General features: G+C 24.9%; 1 protein-coding gene across 1 annotated transcript in view; it reads left to right on the top strand.

Moving 5' to 3' along the window:
- Positions 1-23,128, top strand: part of LOC112680178 (polypeptide N-acetylgalactosaminyltransferase 2-like) — a 32,309-nt gene extending 9,181 nt beyond the window's left edge. Inside the window, exons 2-12 of the mRNA XM_025550201.1 lie at positions 17,618-17,907; positions 18,703-18,801; positions 18,872-18,939; positions 19,067-19,132; positions 20,183-20,304; positions 20,383-20,558; positions 20,714-20,817; positions 21,090-21,309; positions 21,396-21,606; positions 21,685-21,801; positions 22,702-23,128. Of these exons, the coding sequence (XP_025405986.1) occupies positions 17,618-17,907; positions 18,703-18,801; positions 18,872-18,939; positions 19,067-19,132; positions 20,183-20,304; positions 20,383-20,558; positions 20,714-20,817; positions 21,090-21,309; positions 21,396-21,606; positions 21,685-21,801; positions 22,702-22,866 (1,638 nt within the window). The 3' untranslated portion in view covers positions 22,867-23,128. The remainder of the gene's footprint in view (positions 1-17,617; positions 17,908-18,702; positions 18,802-18,871; positions 18,940-19,066; positions 19,133-20,182; positions 20,305-20,382; positions 20,559-20,713; positions 20,818-21,089; positions 21,310-21,395; positions 21,607-21,684; positions 21,802-22,701) is intronic.
- Positions 23,129-24,205: the final 1,077 nt, after the last annotated feature.

Genomic DNA, 24,205 nt, shown 5'->3' with positions numbered 1-24,205 from the left:
AAAAATTATGTATTTTATATACACAGGGTGATTTAGAAAGTCGCCATAGTATTAATGAAACGGTGTATACGCGTTCTTGACACGTGTATAGAAATCATTCTCATTGGCGCCAGTCATAAACAATACGCCACTCATTTGTTTCGGTATGAAACGTTTTTTCCTACTTTTAAATGTACCAAACAATTGGCAACACACTATTATTTTAGTTAATCTAAAAATCCTTGGTTCATGGACCCCTAGGGGTCCGTAGAGGATAATTCGGGGGTACACAAAATGGGTGTGAGATTTTTAAAATTACCTAAAAATAAATTTGTTTCAAATTATTCGATGATTCAAAATCGTTGGTTAAGAAAATAAAATGTCCCGGATTTAAAAGCGATAATACAATCAAAACAACAGCAAATATCACACTGAAACTTAAATAATCTCCAAAAAATTATTCGTATGTAAGATGTATCCTAAATGTGACTAAACAAAATTATGTACCTATTAACTAAGTCATTATCATTAAAAAATAATTTTAATTAAAAATGTAGTTTTTTTTCGAGAGGGTCCATGGTTATAGTTTATACTTGAAAGGGGTCCATAACCAAAAAAAGGTTAAGAACCTAGTTACTAAACAATTACTTTTTTTTTATCTTACCTATTTGTTAACATTATTATTCTAAAACACTATACCAGTGGTTCTCAACCGGTGTGCCGCGGTACACTACTGTGCTGCGAAATGGACTAGATGTGTCGCGAAAAATGTCTGATATTTGAAAATACCGATTGATAAGACTGTGACAGTTAAATGTCAATTAATTGTGCAGATATATGTGTAGATAAACTGTATAGTATACACTGCACTGTTAAAACCCTACTGGATTTGGCGTAGCCAAAGTTTTTTGTTGTGGTCCACTGCATAAGTGTGCCGTAAAAACTTGTATTGTATATTATTGTGCCGTGAACTAAAAAGGTCGAGAACCACTGCACTATATTATAACAACAAGAAAATAATTTTTTACTCAAACTTGGTTTTTTTGAAAATTGTATTCACATATAATTTTAAGCATTCATACTTGTAAAGAATATTGTGTACTTTTGAGTATGAATATTTTACTGGAGAAATAAATAAAAAAGGAAAAGTAAAACCTTGAAAGCTTAAAAATTATACTTTTATGAATATTTTTAATAAAAGGCTTAAAATGAAATAATTCAGAAGTATGAATTAATGAATTAAGTAATGAATGAAGTAATAAATGAATAAATTAAGAACGAGTATCTGACAAAAATGAATCAATATATTATTTTATTTATTTATTATGTATAATACTGGTTTAAAATTATTTTTGTTAAAATATCTACTGACATTCGTTAGATATTACATAATTATATCGAGTAATATATAGATAATTAAATATTATTGCTTCTTATCTAGCTTTATTGTCTATAAGCCTATATGGTTGGAGTAGCCAACTTTCAGCTCACAAGCCACATGCAAGGTTGGATTAAAGGGAGGTCTAACCGGGGTGATAGCCTCGGGGTTCTCTTGAGTACCCAAATGAAAAGAGCCCAAACAATTTTAAGCTGATACACATATTTTATCATACTAAAATTAGTAGTTTTATAGACATAAATTGTATATACTTATTAATTTTATAATTTTATAATGCATTTGACAATTTGTGAAATAGTTAAAAAAATGTATCGTTCTGCGAGCATAGTGACCAGCTTTGTAAAGCATGTTTTGTCAAAATGGCCCATTTACAATTTTAGCCCCGTGGCTCAATAAGTGCTTAATCCGGCCTTGGTCACATGTGGTTCTTGTCATTGTCAGAAGCGGCTCGCGTTTTATTTATAAAATTAAAATTTACTTATTGTATTATTATAATTGTGAATTAAAATTGTTTAGGTATACATTTTTAAAAAAATTATCATATTATATAAAACGTATCCATAAACATTTTGGTTCTTGTATCAGAGCCGGATTTAATCATTGTGCCACTTTAGCACTAAACGAATTGCCGCCTATTAATATAAATATTTTTGTAGTCTAAAAAATTATATTAAAGCATACAATTATAGTTGTTTCCTTTATTACTTAAAATGTTAATGATGTAAAATAAAAATATACAGCTGTTATAAAAATGCATTCATAGATTTATATGAAAAACTTAATTATAAAAATATAATATAAAATATAATGATAAAAAACATGGTAGGAAAAAAATGCTTAAATAGTTCATATTTAAATTATATTTAAAATTATATAGTTAGTGCCTAGTACCCTCGGATTTAATAAAATAAAACATTTTAAATTTAGTTGCATTTATTTTAGTTCTAGTTTTATATAATAAAAATGTAATATTAAAAATTATTTGCCACCTTTGAGAAATTGCTGCCCTAAGCACTAGCTTATAGTGTTTATTGGGAAATACGGCACTGCTTGGTATTATTGTATACATCCCTGTGGTCCGCAAATATATTCATGTTGGCTACCCCCTATATGTACTGGTGGATTAGGGGGCAGGCTAAAAGGCTTATAGCCTAGGGGGGGCTTTTTTGGGAGGGCTAATATTTTTTTTATAGAACTAAGTGTTATTATTGACTTATTAGGTATATTTATTTTAATATTTTTTTTTTTATATTTGTCATGTAAACACGTATAAAAATAATTTTAAAACGTTATAATAATATATTAATACGTATATTGTATGATGCGTACCTATAGGCTATAGTAAGAATATGACAATTATTATTACAATTTGAAAATATTTCATTTGTAATAAAATAATTACAGTTAGCTACTAGTTATTATTAATAGCTTATTAGTACCTATATACTTATTGGGAACATCCGACTATTCAAGTATAGGTATTTTCATATCTGGCTATTTATATTTCCGTTATGTGACTGTATAAGCATTGTTTATTTGTACTGGTAATAATGGTATGCGAAGTAAAATAATAGACATGAAATATTTTATTTTTAGAAGTTTTCTATTTTAAAGATTTAATATTCAATATTTTTTTTTGATAAAAATACTGAATAAAATTTGAAAAGAAGGGTTAAGGCCAAATATTTTTGGTTGCTTAGTAGATTGATAGGGGGGGGGGGGCAGAGTGATTAAGCCTAGGGGCGCCAAAACACTAAATCTGCCATTGTCTATACGAGTATGGTTGTGTAATTTACCATTATTAGTTGTAATAATATTAAATAATTATAATTGATAATCTTTTGTTTCTTTATTTTTACATAAATTCACCATTGATAAGAATGATTGAAGATTAATCTCAATACAATTATGTGTGCTTATAAAAATAATTACAAAATGAATGACTTTCTCTTGATAGTAACAACTGGATCCAGACGCATAAACATAGATAATACTGTTCTAGATTGGCATTGGATATTTTAGGTGAAAACGCTGTAATTATATCAATGTTACGAAGTGCACAAAATGTACGCTACTTTTATAATACTCGTATAGTTGTTCAAAATTAAAGCATCTTTCCATATGAAATCAAAACACAGTTTATTGCATTTCTTCTGATTAATAATGAATATTAATGTGGTGTATCTAAACCGAGTATACAGATGAAAATAAAAAATGACTAAATAATTTTTTATTTTTAAATAGTGTAGTAAATATAAAAATATTAATAACCCGCCTTTGTTTTTTTTGTAAGTTTCATATGTACGTGTATTATAAATTAATTGTTGTACTTAAAAGAATTTTGTAAGAAACAAAATATTAAAAAAAAAAAAAAAAAAAATGTAAAATTTTTAATATTATTTATTTAGAGTATTTTTACGTTGGTTTCAGTGATATATTTGTGATGTATATAATACTTTGGTTTAGAATATTATAAAATAGATTATAGGTCTAATGACTTGAACACAAACGAACACTTACAAAGCAAAAATAACTTATATTTTTTAACACTTACCTACTTAATAAATGGTAAAACATTTTTAATATTTTTAACTTTAAATTAAATATTATTGAGGTTATGTTTGGATGTACTGTTGGCTAATTCATTATTTCACTGTACCTAGTATGAAATATATTATTTAATACTCTACAACTAATATTTTTGTTGAACTTGGTTTGTAATACTTCTTTTATTGTATTTTTCAAACATATATATTTAATTTTTATAAAACAATCGATGTGAAATTTGGGAACCAATAACTTAATTCATGATACTACGATCATCCCCTCGGAATCTTTCTATTTGAAATTCCTAACCTAACAAATGGTAGTGTACTTGTTATTGCAAAGACAGGATTGGCAACTGCTTTATGTATTTTTTTTTAGTTTCTAATACAACTTTGCATCGTAAACATATCGACTAATTGTGTAACACATTACCTTGCACCAAGTCACTTAAAAACTTTAGTTATGTCAATGTTACTAATTGTTATGTATGTATGTATTTATGATTTATAAGTGTCATAAAATATAAACGTATTATAATAATAGTATATTAGCCTTACTGTCTGACGTACTGATATAAATTTAAAAATGTTTTTAAGAATTAATTTAATCACCATAATATTTGAAGTATTTTTATGTTTTTATATTGAGACGTCTCATATTATATTTACGATTATAAATTTTATCGAATTAATTATAAATAAAGTTAAGTAGTATCAAATAATCAATTGAATACTAATAAAAAACTTCAATAAATGTTATCAAAATAAAATAAAATTTTTAAATAATTCTTTAATATTCTTAATAATAAATACATTATAATAAATTAAAATATAATAAAATTGTTACTTTTTAGACAAATTACTCAGTTGAATTCATCGTATTAATGTGTAGCAGCTACAGCTTGATGAAATACTTAATTTTAAAAATAAATCTCAAAAACAAATTTAATATTTATATAACACTATCTATTTTATATCGTCCGATTAACCCGTGTATCTAAAAATCATTCAATTGTAAGAAGTTGAATAAATGAAAAATACTAAACCTTCGAATTTACAAATTATTCAATTATTTAAATTAATAATAGTCCAATTATTAACGGGTGTGCCTTTCTACGTTTCTAATTTAACATTGCACTCAAACCTACATGTTATAACACCATTTTACTATTTTCAAAACAACATACACTTTTCATAAAAGATCCCATTTAACCGATCTCTATATTAGAGAAATGAACACTAGATAATATTCCAGGAAATCCACTAAGATACTTAGACCATCGATATTGTAGTGACTTTATAGATGAGTAATAATAGGCACTATATAATTAATAGGTTTCAAATATCCCGAAAAAAATAAACGATCAAGTATAAAAAAAATGTTACCATTGGGCTGACTTAGGTGACCTATTTTATATACTCGTTCAAAAATAAACATGACCAATTATTTCTTATACATACACTTATTTAAAAACATCTATACTTAGAGATGTGTATTTAGAGTTAAAATTAAAATTGAATAAATTATTTATGACTGCTCTTATATCAGAATAGCCAATTTACAAATATTTTATTTACATTAATTATATGAATGAAATAATTAATTGTATTGTAATAGCTATACAAACATAAGTATTTGTGGTAAAAATTAGCAATCAAGTGAATTTGTTCAACATGTAGCTAAAAAATTCGAAGTGTAAAAACTACGTTGGTTTTTTTAAACTTGATGAGCCAGCATAATGATATTCAATAAATGTTTCGATTTTAATAATGATGTGTCTTTTATTATAAATTATATATTTGTATATTAATAGACTTACTAATAGGTTAAGGATGTGTAGTTGCAATGTTTACAAATTATAATTATATAACGATGTCATAATTTTGTTACCAGATTGTATAAGGTAAGCGATTAGTAACCTTATACTAAATGCAATGAATTCAATTTTAACATTTATTTGAAATTATACTTTTTGTTAAAAATTATTTCAGTGTATTATCAAGTATTGTGCTGAATTTGAAAAAATATTTTGATTTATGATTATTTAGGTGCAAATGCGTGGGTTTTTTAGGGTTTTATTAAAAATATTCCGAAATATCAGAAAAAAATGTAATAAAAAAATTAACTGACCTACAACTATAATAGTTATTTCAAAATTTCCCATTGGATTTGCAAATAAAATATAAACAAATATGTCTTATATAATGAGTAATAAAACATGCTGTTTATCAATATTTTATATTTTTTCAAATTGCGTCAGTTAAAATATTTATAGCTCCTTAAATTATTAAATTATTTTTGAATATTATAAAAATTGTACACTTGAGCTTTAGAATATATGTTTATTATATATGTTGATTTTAATATCCATTTATTCAAATTTTTAAATGATGTATGGGTAAATGAAACGTTGATTGATCGTGGTAAAATAATCCAGTCCTACAAAGATCCACCCCTGCAAATAGATAATAAATAATGAAAAACACAATTAATATACAATTATGAATATGGTTACTTTTTACTTTACATTATTTGTATCTCATTTTTTTTTTTTTGTTTAAATGATATAAACGAGACAATTACATAATTTAAAATATTTTATTTATATTTTAACAAATGTTCTCTCAGTTTTATGGAAATATTTTCGTTCTAGCTTTTGCTTCAACAAACTTATCGATTAAATCTTGAAGTTAACCTTTCGAGCTATTTCTTGTTTGATTGGAAATAATAACAGGCCACTTAAACGATCTTATATACGAATCGACAGTCGCCAATACGGTTTTACAGTCTAAAGGTTATACCACTCTAAATGTAGAGTGCATTTTCTTGTTATTTTTCTTCCAAAATGATTATCATATTTACATATACTAATATCGCAGATGCCGCGATCCGACAAGCAAATGCTATACATAAAATAATCAATCAGCGTGTATCAGTTATTTTTTTAAATGGTAAATTAATTTAACTAAACCATAGCCTTTTTTTCTAAAAATGAATTCTCAATCTTCCTTGATGGACCCCCCTGTAGAGCCATGGGCACGTGACTTATTGTCCTTCATACTACTCTTTACACTACTTTATTATACGTAACTTTTTTTTTAACATTTGAGTGTTTTATTCGTTCCTTCAAAATATATCTATATATAAAGATAGTCTATATATCTTCCTGTATAACTAACACTAATTTTTTCTCCTATTTTATTTGCATAATTTTGATCGAAAACTATTTTATGAGTTATATTAATAATTTGGTTAACTTTAAAGTACCTAAACATCATTTTATTATTTATATGTTGTGTATTCCAAACACAATAAGGTTTTTTGTATTGTGTATAGCTTTCATAATGTACATTATATTGTTTATCGTGTGATGTTTTGATAAAATTAAATATAAACAACAACAAAAATGGTCAGAATACAAGTATATCGTTTGAAAAGGCTAAGTGAAAGTTTAGCAAACTCCAGTGACACGATTCGAATAAATTTGAATTGCCAACGATAATCGACAATCAACCTTGCATGAATGGAAATTAACGTTTAAGCGACGATATTCATGTATTTACTATGTACATACTTATTACATATACTAAGTATTTATATTTTAAACAAGTCGTTTCACTATTTATAATACTTTTGAAAAGATAATATAATACAAAAACATATTATATATTATAACTACGTAGTATTTAAGAGTTACTGAGAGAAATAAATGGTATTAACTCATTTAGAAAGGTATCCTGCATATAATTTATAAATATGTGTGAAAAACAAGTGTAAGGAATCATCTTAAATTTTAGAACTTTTAAATCACAATTATCAAAGTTAGATACGTATCTTTTAAGACATATGATATTTATATATATATCGAAAAAAAATGAAACTTAAAAATTATTCATAGAAAAAACAATAATTATCATTATTATTTTCTTTATGAATAATTTTTAGATTTCTTTTTTTTCTATTTAATTGATATTTTTTTTTTAATTATCTACTTTTTTCATCAACACGTGTTAATTTAATAACTGTTAAATTATTCATGAGTATATTTCACCAAAGAATCATATTCGTTAAAATTTTATATTTGAGTAATCGAAACGATTTGTACGTAGGTACATCAAAAAATAATGACATTTTAGTAACAGGTTTAAAATATATTAATTTTAGTTAATATATTTATGGATATAAAAACCAAAATATTATTATAAAAATTAATCAAGTCTTGATCGGCTCAAAATTTAAAAATATCTGGTTTAAAACAAAAAAGCATTTTGATTGTAGTAAGTACTGTAAAGTTAATAGATTCTGTTAATAGACACGTTTCTAAAATAATCATTAAATGTTTTTATTGACATTTTTGTTTTTTTATTTGAAATAAAGTCTTCACTTTACATAATATATTTTACCATAGGTAATTAATTTAGATAACATTCTAAGACGAATTTTCCTTATAATTGTTAAATATTATTTAAGACACGATAAATGTTAGAAAGTTATGTGAATTATTTTTGAAAGTAACAATTGTTTTACAACCATATTATATATGGGTTGAATTAATTACTAATACATGCAACAATTATTTGATGCTTAATTGATTTATATCTTAATTTATAAGTTTAATTATTTAATTAAAAACTATGTATTATATTTATATTTTTAATGTTTTGCAGAACTGTAGTACTGTAATAATGTAATATATTGTGATAATAAATATTGATCATAATAGTTCGTTAAAATGTAATATCGTATATTTTCCATCTTACGTTATATCTGACATTTATTAAATAAAAATAAAATATTATTTAACTAGTTGGTTAATTATGGTATTTTTATTTTTTATTCTAATAGAATTAGTCAAAACCATTAATCTTGATATTTTAAAAATGTATGCACAAACAATTTAATACCTATCAAATAATAAAATAGTACCTGTTTAGTCTTTAACCATTACAATATACAATAAATATATGTGATTAAATATAAAGTAATAAAAGTCAGAAAATAGCATGGCATATTATATTACAATAAGGAGAATTATAAGAATATTTTATAGCAAGGAAGAAAAGTAGTTGACTAATTAAAAAAAAAAAAAATAAGGAATGGATGTAGTATTTAATTCTGTGTGTAGTTAATAAGTTAACAAATAAGATTTGTTAATTTAGTATCTTTTACGCCAATCTTTTAACTAAAAAGTAATTTCATTGTATATAAATCCCAGTGTGAGGAAATTTTGATTTAAAAATAAATATATTCCCGTCCCTCGTTTCTGTCACAAAAACACAACATGTTCCCGTTTTTTTTTTACATTTTTGTTACGATCTAAGCCGTTGTCAATAATGTTATTCTTGTGGACAACTTTTAAACTACATATATTGGCTAATTTTTAAATTCAAAATGTTTTCTGTTAGTTAATTGAACCCAGATTAAATTTTAAAAGTATCAATCTGCTTTTGATTTTTTTAATTTACAATATGCAATAAATGTGTAAGAAAAAAATAACAAAAATTGACGGAAAAACAGGAATTTATAAAGTCTCAATTTTTAAAGAGATTTATTTGGTTTATTTATATCGTTCTTATGGCAGTTATACAGCCGTGGTTTAAATTAACATATTAACTTAAAATTATTAAATACCTTTTATGCATAGATATCAAATAATAAAAACATGAATCGTACATTAAACCTTATCAGCGGTAATTAAGGATTCCAATTGAGTCAAAATAAGTGTATATCTTTCACCATTGATTATAGAATAGACAATTACAATTTTATTACTAAGACTAAAATTTAGTAAGATATATTTAATATATAAAATATTATTATTAAAAATAAAATGTGTTTAATTTTCTTTTTTAAGGAACGGAAATTTGCATTCAAGTTCCTCATAAATAGAAACTTTTTCCCGTTTCTCGTTCCTATATTTTAAAACGAACGCGTACCAAGCTTCGCCCCTACAAAAAAAGCACGTTAATTCTTAATACTGATAGATGTTCTTACTATCTGGATGTTTTATAAAATTAAAATTAAAAAAATCACATTTTTAATTATACTGTCCTGTGGAGACCCGGGTGGAGAAAATTTGAGGGGCACAGAATTTTTTTTTAAGTATGTTCAAAAATGTTGCCTCTTGCTACACTCGATTAGGGTCAATTTTACATTTATTTCATACATATTTAAAGCGTTCTACAAGTGTAGTATTTTTTTTTTACATCGAAATAATTTCTTCATGGCACGCAAATTCTTTCGCCTTCCTTCCAACTATTTGGGGTCGGCCATTCTTGTCTCAGACCTCCATTCGTCTCAATTTTCTTTATCCCCTACTCATATACCAATAGCTCTCATATCATTCTTAACTTTATCCAGCATCTCGTTTTTGTTCTTCCTATTCCTCGTTTCCCTTCATCGTTCAATTTTATAACCACTCTTACTGCTTTTGTTTCCTCTCACCTCATCACATGGCCTAAACCATCTCGGTTTATTTTCTTTCATCTTATCCACTATTGAAGCTTCACCATTACTACCTCTAACATATTCGTTTCTTATTCTATCTCCTCCATTCATTCATTTAAGCATTCTCATTTCTGCAACATTCATACTCTGTTCTTTTCTCCTATCAATCGTCTAACATTCTGAACCTTATACCGTAGTTGGTCTCACTACACTCCTATACAATTTACCTTTCAGCTTTATTGGAATTCTCTTATCACATAAAATGCTTCTCTCCATTCATTCAACCGCACTAAATCCTATAATCTACATCCATGCCAAAGCTTCTGCCATTTTGCACAAATAATTTATATAAATATTTAAAGTTTTCGATTTCACCTATCACATCGCCGCTTATTGTCATTGGTATTCTTATACCTCCAATTTCTTAGTATCTTCCTCCAAAAATATACTCTATATACTCTGTTTTAATTTTTCTAATTCTCAATCCCTTTCCTCCAAGATCTAAGCTCTACTCATCCAACCTATTATTAACTTTTTCAATATTTTCTCGTACCAAAATTATATCATTAGCAAACATATTCTCAAAATATATAATCATCAGATTCATACACTATGATATCTCGTCTCATATGTCTTTTGTAACTGTATCAATTGTTATAGAGAACAAATATTGATTTAATTAATTATATTATTTACTTCTTATAATGTAGAAATATTCGTGCCCTAGGATTTTGTGTTATTGTCTATAATTGTTAATTTAACAATTATCATGAACGAGCATAAAATCATAAAAAAATATTTTTTATTAAAATTAGATCATGACGAAGAGAATCCCTCACGACAACAGTCTTGGTGGATTTCTCCCACTCATTATATAGAGTAGTCTACCGCTGATACTGCTCCAAAGTCAAGATCCAATAAATTGTATTTTTTTTTAAATATATTTCTAAGCAATATTTTAAATACATTTTTTCGATTAACCGGCCTTCTCTAGCCTTATTTTTTTAAACATTAGGTACCTAAGGAAAACAATTTAATCATACAATATATTTTCTCACAACTAAAGATGCAATTTATATCCATTTTAATAAATTAATTAATTACGAAGTATACTTCCTAATATTTTATGACTATCACTAAAAATATAATAAAGAATTTTTTTTTTCGTTATTCATATCTTACTAAAATTTTATTGTATTGAATAAAAATTAATATTTAATTTTATTAAGTGAAATATAGTAAGAACATGATGATGATTTAATTACATAGTAATAATAACAAAATAAACAGAGAACTCCTACCATGATTTCAATGGCGATCTTAATTTATTTTTAACTATCTACTAATGTTATCAAATTAAGTGAAAGGTAGTAGGTAATCTAGAAATTACTTAAAAGTAGTAATGGCCGCTGTGGCTTCCTTCTAAATCGCATATTACTAAATGTATTAATATTTTTAGTGTTCGAATTCAAAAAAGAGTAAAAATCCGAAATAAATAATAAAGAAAAAGTTATTATTGAAATATTATTTTTATTGACATAATTAAAAAATTCATCTATAAATGTATACAAAATTCAAACACCTTTAATTCATTGATCAATGTATAATCAAAACTATAAAACCTATCAATTTGATATTTTTAAGGAATGTACTTATACTTATTTAAAAATAATATATTAATACGGATGACTAAGAATATAATTTTTAAATGATCGAAATAGTTTTGAGCTCTAATTGGTTAGTAGATCTAGTTTTAATCTAAAATAATATCTCCCGGATGAGGCCAGGCAATTCAACTAGTTATTTTATATGAACATTTATAAATCTTAAAGCATAAAACCTTATAATTTTATACTAACTATACTATACTATTATTATAAAGTGGTAATATTTATAGTTTTAATTTTATAAAATGCATAGCAATTAATTTTGGAATCAATTAAATATAATATATTAGAACACCACAATTGTACAAATTGTAAATAAAATTAATTTGTTTTTAATAGTCAATTATAGTTTAAATAAATATTTTATAGGAATATTATTGTAATTTATAAGCTTTCATATTTATAACTTTATAAATACAAATACTTTTTTTTTTTTTTTTAATGCAAAATAAAACATTTTAAAATGCTTGCAAACTTATGAAATGAAATCCAAAGATTATTAAAGATAATTGAAATAATAACATTTTTTTTAATTTTTACATAGTTTTACGTTTTATAATTTATATTAGTGATGATGAAAATTGCTGACAGCTTTAATTTTAAAATAATCGAATGATTTTCGAACTTACAAAAAAACAATCATACAAGTCATCTATTATCTATATCTCCATAATAATTTCTGTGTTATATTTATTTCTTACTTCATATTTGATTGGTTAAAAACTATACAGTCGATTTATTTTACTTTCCTTGTACCTGTATACTTTTCATGTAGACCTAGTTTAATTTAAATTGTTTTTTTTGGGGGGGGGAGTCACATATAGGACGAAAGAATGTCGGTATTCAATTATTTATCTTCAGATATTTTTTATAAACGTTAGCTTTAGGTCACGATATATTTTATCTTATTATAAATATTATAAAAAATCAATTATAAGTCATGACGCTTATGACATTATACTCGATGTCATTAAATCTTACCTTCATGCTCGACCTTTTTTCAGCCAAGACTAAATAATATACAGTGTGTATTTAAAATATATTTATTTATTTCGTATGGCTGTTATAAAAATCAAAACTAATAAGCATAAATGATAACATTAAAATATTATGGTTGTGTTAAACTAATAAGTTAACTAACAATTTCAATATAAATATTTCTAACATAGTAATATGAGTCATATTGTCAAAATATAAATTATAAGTTAATCATAATATACAGCTCATTAAAATATACAACACGTTGTGTATCTTCAATTCTCAATCGTTGAATTTAAAATGAGTGAAATAAAAGTAAAATTAGAATAAAGTATCTAATTAGCTACACATAATTTAAAAATAAATTATCAGGTATTTTTATTTATTAGAGTTATTTGAGTTATTTTTCCTATACACTCGATATAATCTAAAATTGTATTAATCCTTATTAATCATTAAATAATAATTGTTCACAAAAAAATAGGTGAAAAATAAAGCTTAGTAGTTATTTTACTATTGTGTAACTACTTTGTAATGTACAGTATACCTTACTTATATATTATTCATTTTTATTAAAATACAAATATCATTAGGTATCTTATTGAATAAAATTTCATCATATAATAAATTAATAAAAAAAATATAAAAACATTATTTTTCAACCGTTTAAAATTACAGTAAACTGTAATAAATATGTTATTATATGTAATTATACCTTTTTGGAATCTTTATTATTAAGTTATAAAAAATTTTAATTTCTGAAATACATTAGATAAATGAAACCAATAATATCATTATTTTTCCTTATTCATTAAAAAGCATTATGATTTTTTTAATGATAAGCTATAATTATAAATTAACTTGTAAATATAATTGAAGTACCAAACAAATAAATGTTACACAAAGGAGAAAGTAGGTTACATTCTACTTGAAGTTATGATTAGTTAATGATAAGGAATTTTTGTTTTAAATTATATAGTTCAAAGAAAAAAAATTGCATAATAAAATGTCATTTAAAATTATTTCAAAATATAAAATCATATATGAAATAATTGTTTTTTATATATTTTACCAAATATTTATTCTTAAATTTTATTCTATACATTGTACATAAATTATACTTTATTATTATGTATATTTAGTACTTCTTTTATGTGCTTTGACGAAATTATTAATGTATAGGATGAGGGCTGGTGCGACGCTCTCATATCCTTTTATAAGAATGGTGTCTAGGTATTTCCCAAAAACATTGATTAAATTATGAGCTATGAATTAACTTTTTTAAAAAAATATTTATAAGGATTTTATAGTGGTAATTAATTATTATAGTTTATTTATATGATGTAAAAAGTAAAAAAATAAATTCAAACTTAAAAACTAGAAAATAATATATATTTTATAATTGTATTTTCTTATACATACGTAATTAAATAAATTAAATCAATTATCAAATGAAATGTATTAGTCCTTAGATAGTAGATACTATAGAAGATATTAAACAAACATATACTACTTAAATAAAAAATTTTAAGTTGAATAATAAATATTTTTTTTACAAGTCATCATTAATACAAATAAATCAATAGTCTGGGATTTTTATAAATATTAAAAAGTTTTTTTCCCAATCTTTGTGAGGGGAATATTTCAATAATATTGTTGAAATTGAGAGACATATATATATATTCGATTTTCAATTGAAATCAATGCTGTTTGACATCTTATCTTGAGAAATGGTATTTTTCAAATAGTTTTTTATTATTTTTAGTTTTAAAAAACTCCTTTCAGCAGTGACTGACCTTAAGGAATTGTAAGATAATTATTAATGTGATACAAGTATTTGGAAATGAACCTATTATTTTTTTCATTAATAATAAAAATTTGTAATGCCGTATTAGTATCATAAATAATATTCCTCAAAATTAATTCTTCATACAATTCAACTCCATCAATATTCTTAGAATTACCGTCAGACAAAGTGATTTGAAGATCTTTATAATGTATCGTTAAATCTTCATTATTCTTATGTTTTAACTGCTCAATTTTATACAAAAATCCAGAATTATTATTAAATGTTTTGAATTCAATCACTCATTCATTGAATTAACTGCTTAGTCAATAAATAAAAGAAACAAAATCATATTTGAATTTAAGTTCAGTATCCAGAACATATAGGTTTTTTAAATTGTATTTCGAAATCTAAGTCCTCTGAAATTGTATTGGCTTTTTTTTATCAGAATCAAATCTTGTGGCACGATAGTGTTCAAAAAATGTTAGCTATCCATTTAGCAAATTAATGGATAAATCCAAATGCATATTTATGCTTTCCAAGCTTTTACTTAAAACATTGACTCCTGATAGAATTTCACACCAGATCACTAAACTTAACACAAATTTATAGCTATTTAATTCATTTATTACTAAAGAATGGGCTTAATTTCTTATTTTTAGATCGTTGGTTGTATTTGCCATTTCTTCCAAAGCTTTAATTACACTTGATAACTGAAAGCGCAAAGCTTTTACACTATTAACTCTACACTCCCAATTCATTTCTGACAGAAGTTTTAAATTTTATAAATTACAATATTTTTTTTAAAATGTCCCATCGGTCAGTAAGGGACGAAAACAAACAATATAATCTCTGAATTACGTCAAAAAATGAAACAGCTTTAGTTGAGGTTTTGACCAAGTCTCCCATTAGTAAATTAAATTTTGTGCTGATGAGGTAAAATATGCCCTGGAATTCAAAATTTTTATTTGCACTTGAACACCTTGATATTGACCCTTCATATTAGTGCCATTATCGTAGCTTTGGCCTCGGCAGTTATTTATTTCAATTTTGTTGTATTTTAGTTTTTCTAATAGCACATTTGTCAAATGTAATCCTGTCGTAGAATTAACATTAATGAACCCCATAAACATTTCTTTAATGATTAGATCACTTAGCTCGTTATCGGTATCCATATCCACGACCCTAATCATCAATGATAATTGTTCTTGGTGACCAATTTCTGATATACAGTTCATCATAATTGAATAATATTTTGTGATATGTGTGACCGCAACTATTTTTATATTGTATTTTATTCGCAATCAATGTTATAAGTTGATCTTCAATATCATGACTGAAATAATGATCGTAGTTTTCTTTATATTTAATTCGTTTGACGTACTCTATTATTACGGAATCACTTAGCTAACGTTTCGACGCACCCGAGAAATTTTCCATTATGTTCAGTATAAATAACATCAGATGATCCTCGAAATGCATCGTTGTATTTTGCCAAGTAATAAATACCATCTAAATTTCTTACAAGTATATCCCGTCAAAGTTTTTTCTCTTTTTTAATTTGACTCAGCTGTTATTAATTTATTAAAATTCGAAATTCGTATTTTTAGTTCCATCCAAATTGTAATTGCCTGATTATGAGCGGAAGTTCATTCATGTTCAGATAACTTTTCATGGGCATTGCCCAATTATTGTAACTGACGTTAAACTTCCTATTTTGCTCATTAACCAAAAATTTAAAATTTAATACTTTTTTTGGATCACATTTAATAATTGCTGTTCTTATGTTCTGGTTGATATTTACAGACCAACAGCCGATATCATCAAATTCACTATAAAGTTTCTCAATGTCATTTTTTTCGTTTATAGGTTCAGAACAATTATCAGAGAAGACTTCATGGATTTCCATACTTAATTGTTCACCTTGTTTATTTTTTTTAATTGTTTGGTCAGACTTGATAATATTATCTGAAATATTATTTAGAATTTCTGTTTGAATAGATTCCCGTTCTTTGTAATCATTTTCATTTTTTTTTTGTTTTACAAAGAAATTTATCAAAAGCACCTTGTTGTTTCTTAATAATTTGTTCTAATTTTTCTTGTTTTATTCGTTTTTGACAACCAAATGAGTGACTTCGAAAGTTATCACAGCCACGACGAGTTGACATGATAATTGAAAATAATTGATCTGACTAAGAAAAAGAAACTATTAAAAAATGTTTTAAAAAAAATTAATTTTACCAATTTTTTTTAAAGAAAAAAAGAAAAACTAAAACTAAAGAGACTTATAAATTAGTTATTTATAAGAATACACATCATAATGTCGACAACGCACCATCAAATAAATCATAAACAAAAATAAAAAATGTATTCATCAAACCTATCTAAATATTAGTAAATACTAATTATAATCCAGTTTTAAGAAATTATACAAAAAATCCAAATGATCCTGAATAAAATAACTACAAAAATCAAAAAAAAAAGTTTAGCAATTTTTTTAAAATTAAAGTATTAGATACTTCTATTATTATTTATTATATTGAATATTAAATTGTAATCTTATTTAAAATATGTTAACATCCTGGTTATCTTGCAAAATATTATTTTATATTTAATGATGTATAATTTTCTAATTAATTTCATTTGTTTATATAATAATTATCGTTTATTAGTCCAGTTTAACATTTTAGTAGACATCTAGATAATAGTATTAAATATTTTGATTGCACATTATTTATCAATAGTTTTGTGTTTATTATAACTTTTTTTTTAACATGGTCATTTCTTTAATTGTGTGTTCTCGGTCAAAATCAGCCAGAAGAGAACAGAGCGTTACGGCTGAAAAGCGACCGATACGCTTTAATGTCCGTCGAAGATCCGTCGACCAACAGGCACGTAGATAGTTCATCCAGTTCTCTGACCGATGGCCAAGCAGAACTCTTTACGCCTTTTTCAACATTAAGCAGTTATTTGGACGAGGCCGCGTACGTGACTGCTGGTGGTCTTAAACGCGGCGACGATGCGTATTCACGTAACAAATTCAATCAATTGGCAAGCGACAGTCTGCGTAGCAATCGTCCAGTGCCCGATACCAGGAACAGCAAGTAATAATGCAGTCCACAAATAAATATATATATTTATTAAAAAAATATTTAGTCATGTTGACTTCTTATTATTATAAAAATGTAGTACATTTAAGTACACATGTACATTTGTTAAACTAAATTAAGTGCAAGGGTGACTCCAGACCTTGACTAAGAGAGTGAAAGTGGGTAAAAGAATAAAAAAATTAATATTATTTTACATGGGATTCAGATACAAAAGTGTAGAATTTTTTTAATACTTTGAATTTAGAACTAGTCCCTTATACGAAATATTAAACTCTGAAATATTACATTATTAAAATCGTATCATTATAGTCATCATAGTATAAAAATGTATTATATTTTTTATATAACAAAATCTCTACATCTTTTATTTTTAGCAAATTATTCTATTTATTTTTAACATTTAATGCGGTCTACTTGTATATATGTAAAATTGTCAAACATGTTAATCTACTGGTCCATTTCACTTTTACAAAATATATAAAATATATCTGGACTCCATTGATAAAAAAAAAAATTCAAGTCATTTAAAAAAAATTAGAAAATTTATCAATGACTATGTAAGTCAGTCCTCCTCATGAGGGGGTGGCGATCTCCCCCCCATCGCTCTCTCGTAAAGACACCCCTATACTTAGGTATTAATAACATCAATGATTTGTATATGATTTACGCGTATTCTTAAAAGTATAATTAATATTTAAAAATAAAATAATTTTGTGGTAAATGGAAACAATGTTTTTTTTGTTAGAATTTAAAGTTATATTTATATTTTTTATTGTATTTTTTAAATAGATGTTTAGACAAGAGATATCGTATTGATTTGCCTCAGACAAGTGTTATTATCACTTTCCATAACGAAGCAAGATCTACTCTTTTAAGAACTGTTGTCAGGTAAACTATTTAAATATTTATTCTAATTATCATTATTTATTAATTCAATAATTTTTTTTTAATATTTTAGCGTTTTAAACAGAAGTCCTGAGAATTTAATTAAAGAGATAATTTTAGTCGACGATTTTAGTGATGACAGTAAGTTTTTATAAGCTGGTTGTTTTGAAATATAAACAAATTATTCGAAGAAAAAAAATGTAAAACATAATATATTGCGTAGATCTTTAGTACATGGTATACAACTAATTATATTATTTACTTGTAGAAACTGACGGAGAAGAATTATCAAAAATACAAAAAGTGAAACTTATAAGAAATGAACAAAGAGAAGGTATGATAAAATTTATAATAACTTCATAAATATATTAATTTATTAATTAAATTATTTAAACTTATTTTTTTTTATTTCAATTATTGAATTTATATTAAGTTGACTTCGTATTGAGTACCTTTGGTAATAGGGATCAGACAGTGCATCCATCATTTTTGTTGAGGGCACACTAATTTTTCATATTTTTCTTATAAACCATTACTATAAATTTTCAAATAATTATTTTTGTATTTTATAATTATTTCTACACACTACATAATAATTGTTAGTACGTAGAATATGTTAGTATCCATAAATCTAAAAATAATTTTCAACAAAATAATCGATCAGCGATTGCCACAAACATAAACACATTATCATATACTATTATATTGCATTATAAATGTGTATCTATTATACTAATCAAATTTGTGAAAAAAAAATGAATCATTCATAATAGTTATAATAATTATTTGTGAAAAACAATAGACTTTAATAATAAATAATCTAATATACAAAATATTTTTTTGGGAGCTTCAACTCCAATGTTCTCCCACCCCGTGGATGGACCACTAATAGGCATACCTCGTAAATACCTCCTATTTATAAGGTACCTTATGTATTTTTTCATTGGTGCTGTAGGTGAACTGTTTTTTTTTTAAACTGTTTAAATATTGATAATTATTAAAAGTATGCTTAAAAACTTGATACAATTTAAAATATAATCATTTATTATTATCATTGAATAATTTTTATTAATTACAACAATTAACTTTTATTGAATCAGGAAAATAACAGGAGTATAGGACAGTAATTGAATATTTAAGTATACCTATTGATTAATAATATACTTGGTAGATAATTATAGCTCGCTCTCCCTTGTTTCATTTAAACATAATTGCCTAAATTTTACGTATCGCCTAAATAATATTCTTGAAGCAGTTTATAGTAAGTTAGTAATTAGTTTAAAAAGTTTATCTATAATTTTTATTCTAAAATCATGAACTATGGGAATTTATATAATATTAATTTTGATAATTATTATGTTAAAATTAAATGTACTTATTCAAGGATTAATGAGATCTAGAGTCCGCGGTGCAGATATTGCAAAAGCACCTGTACTTACTTTTTTGGACAGTCATGTTGAGTGTAATGTAAATTGGCTGGAACCACTTTTGGATCGTGTGGCAGAGGCATGTAATTTCGTTATTATTAAAAAATGTTTTCAATAAGAAATACATTTTAAATATTTGTACTCTTTATTATAATAGGACCCGACAAGAGTGGTGTGTCCAATTATTGACGTTATAAATATGGACAGCTTTCAATATATTGGAGCTTCGTCAGAACTAAGAGGTGGATTTGATTGGAATTTAGTGTTTAAATGGGAGTATTTAACAAAAGAGGTTAGAATGCAGCGTCAAAAAGATCAAACATTACCAATAAGGTGAATATAATGAATCATATACACAGTTAAGCCATATACAATTTTAAATAATATTTACCATATTGATATGATCAACGAATACCAAATTTTTATTAATACTACAATTTTAAACAAAAGTAAAGGAGTTGTTTATTTAACATTGTTATATTCCACAGAACACCTATGATTGCCGGAGGTTTATTTGTCATGGATAGAAATTATTTTATAAAACTTGGAAAATATGATATGGAAATGAATATCTGGGGTGGTGAAAATTTAGGTAAATAAAACGTTATTTTAATTTGGATGATCAAAACTTATAGTGAAATATATATATATATATATATAGTTATATATATAAATTATAAATAGTTTTGGTTTATAAATAATAATGTATATACTATATCTCGTTAATTATTTATATAAATACATATTTTTTATACGGACAAATTGTATAAAAATCATAACACATCATTAATAATACCAAACAGAACACAGTATATAATATTATTATGATGTTATATATATTTTACCGAGGGTTCTTTTTCCTAGAAATATCATTTAGAGTATGGCAATGTGGTGGTAGTTTAGAAATAATTCCTTGTTCACGAGTTGGCCATGTGTTTCGAAAAAGACACCCGTATTCATTTCCGGGAGGAAGTGGCAATGTTTTCGCACACAATACTCGTCGAGCAGCTGAAGTGTGGATGGACCAATATAAGAGATACTATTATAATGCTGTACCATTATCTAGAACAGTTCCATTTGGAAAGTATGATATTCCTATTGTATACTAAAAAAAATAATAAAAAATCGAACTATGACGATTTGAATACATATATTTTATTCTTATTCCAGCATTGCTGATCGATTGGCATTGAAAAAAAAACTTGGTTGTAAACCATTCAAATGGTATTTAGACAACGTTTATCCAGAACTCAAATTGCCGACAACTGTAGACTTGTTTGTGGGTAGTATTAGACAGGGAGATTGGTGTTTAGATACATTAGAAAACCAAATAGGGAAAACTGCTGGTCTCTATCGTTGTCACGATTATGGCGGAAATCAAGTAATTATAAAACTACTATCATGAGTATTATATTAATATTAAATTAAAATAACATATTTTTTTTTTTTTTTTTATTAGGAATGGACATTAACAGTGGCCGGGTCAATTAAACATGACACCATGTGCTTATCTCCAACAGATTATTCATCTATGAGTTTAATTATAATGAAGCCTTGCGATTCTTTAACTAACGAAGTTAGTACTATAATAATCAGTTTATTATTTTAGCGATAATAATAAATTAAAAAATTAAAATAATTTTGTGCTGTTTCATTTAATTTAATTTCCTATACTTTATTTTCCTTAGCGATTGATGTAATTTTCATTTGTAAATTGCATTTTTTATCAAGTATTATTCTTTTGTTCATTAATGTAGTCAGAAATTTGCTGTAAAAATTCTTGAAAATTAAAAAGAATGTAAAATAATCAAAACAAAATAGGAGCTTAGCAATAATTATAATTATTATAACACCTCTATTCACGTAAAACCGTTGACTAAACTTCTGTTCGTTGGCTAAAGTTCCTAAACTTTTTACCCGATGAATGATGGTGAACTTATTGGATAGATTTTAGTCATAATTCCCTGCAGTGAATACCACAAGAACCATGAAATATGTATTGTAAATTAATATTAGCATATCTAATACCTACTAGTTTTATTTTCATGTGAGTCGCGATGCTCCTTGAATGGGCTCATAATGCACAGTTTGAGGAACTGAATCGATAAACTATAATTTTTTTAGCTACACTTATTACTATTGTTAAAATATATACCTACAAACTATATTTTATGTCTTAGCTGTATTAACATTACCTTCGTTTTTATGTTTCAAATGTTAAAAACAAAGCAAATTTTTTTCAATATAATTATATTATTAAATTTTCTATCAATAAGTTTTGATTATTAGATACATCTTAAACTAATTAAATAACAAAAAAAATCTATAATTCTAGTTTATTATAATTTACATTGACTTAATATAGGTTATCGTTTTAAAGAAGTACAATAATCGCTATTATCAACTTATAACTAAAAGTTTAATAATATATACCTATCTATTAATACCTACATATTTATGTACTTAACTGTTTTAGTGGAAATATGATGAAAACACTAAGCAATTGAAACTTAAAATGGTGAATCTGTGTTTGGACACTCTTGGAGTACACGACATGCTTAGCATTAATGTATGTGATAACCTTAATTCAAATCAAAAATGGGATTACTTGGTTGCAGCTGGAATTGAAAATATGATTTAAATTCTAAACCCGTAATCAAATACAGGAGTATATTAGGTACCAATATTAATTGATTTTTGTAATCAAAAATGTTAATAACATTAAAATATAAGAATCCCAAAAACAACCTTTTCTATAAATCCTTCAGTTGAAAAATTATATTTATTAAGTACAATTAAGTTTTATTATTAATATTATACTGTGATAGAACAAATTATTTGCATTGTTTTATCCCAAATGTATAAATAATATCCATTATTAATCAGCTAATGTTATTAAGTCATTTATAGAAATTATTGTTCGTTTTGTACATAAAATTAATAATTATGTAATATAAATAATCATATATGTGTATCATTACTTATTTTACATAACAAAAGAACAATTATTGTATTTTAAGTTTGAATATCGGTTAATTTTCTTATAACATTTTTACTTTTTTTTTATGTTATTTTATTTTTTAAGTATGTGCATGTTTTTTTTTATAAACTATATTCTTGTAAGATATTTTATAATTCATAAGGCTGTGATTTAAATCTTACCATGTTTATGTGTACTTACCCTTCACTCTTGTAAATGTTATTTTATCTTTTATCTTGTATCATTAAAAGTCCTATTTTTAGTCACAAAATTTATTATTATTATCCTATAACAAAATAATCAAAGACTGCAGTTGACTCAGAATGTATTATGTGTATCTATATATAAAGTAATATGTTCTAAGGTACCTAGTTATTAGTATAATAATAAATTAGTTATTTTCAATTAATATTAAAGTAATATAATACCTATTGGAATTTATATTTGTAATTATTATTATTATTATTATTATTATAGCATGGTTTTTTAACAAACAAGCATTACAATTAAATAAAATGATTTGCAAATAAACTTAATTAAAATAGAATATAAGAGTAAAATAATAAACTAAAATATAGTATAATTGTTAAAACATATGATAATATAGTACATAACTTCTATGTGATGGGATGATTTTCTATAAGAGAACTAATATCAAGTGATCTAAACCAGGTTAGAGCTGCATTCGGAATCCTGAGGCTTTCTTGGTTTGCATTTTACTATACATTTTTAAAAATTATCAGGAATTTTGTCCTTGTAAGTACTCGTATGTTATTAAAGAATACTATGAGCTACACTTTTGATCTTGGTACAGTATGTTTTATAAATTTAGTGTAAATATTGTCAAGTCCAACCACTTTTCAAGAATTTATCATAAGTATTGCTTTATTTATTTCTTCCGGCGAATAAGGGGCAGCTTGTGTTGACATTTAAATGGATAAGCTTTTTAGGTCTTTTAGGCTTGATCTTATGGACTTGTTAGCTATATTATCGGTAGTGT

The sequence above is a fragment of the Sipha flava genome, unplaced genomic scaffold (assembly GCF_003268045.1).
Source record: "Sipha flava isolate LNK unplaced genomic scaffold, YSA_version1 174_pilon_pilon, whole genome shotgun sequence".
In the NCBI taxonomy this organism is placed as follows: Eukaryota; Metazoa; Arthropoda; class Insecta; order Hemiptera; family Aphididae; genus Sipha; species Sipha flava.
Note: the sequence above shows the minus strand (reverse complement) of the source record. Positions and strands in the feature narration are given on the sequence as shown.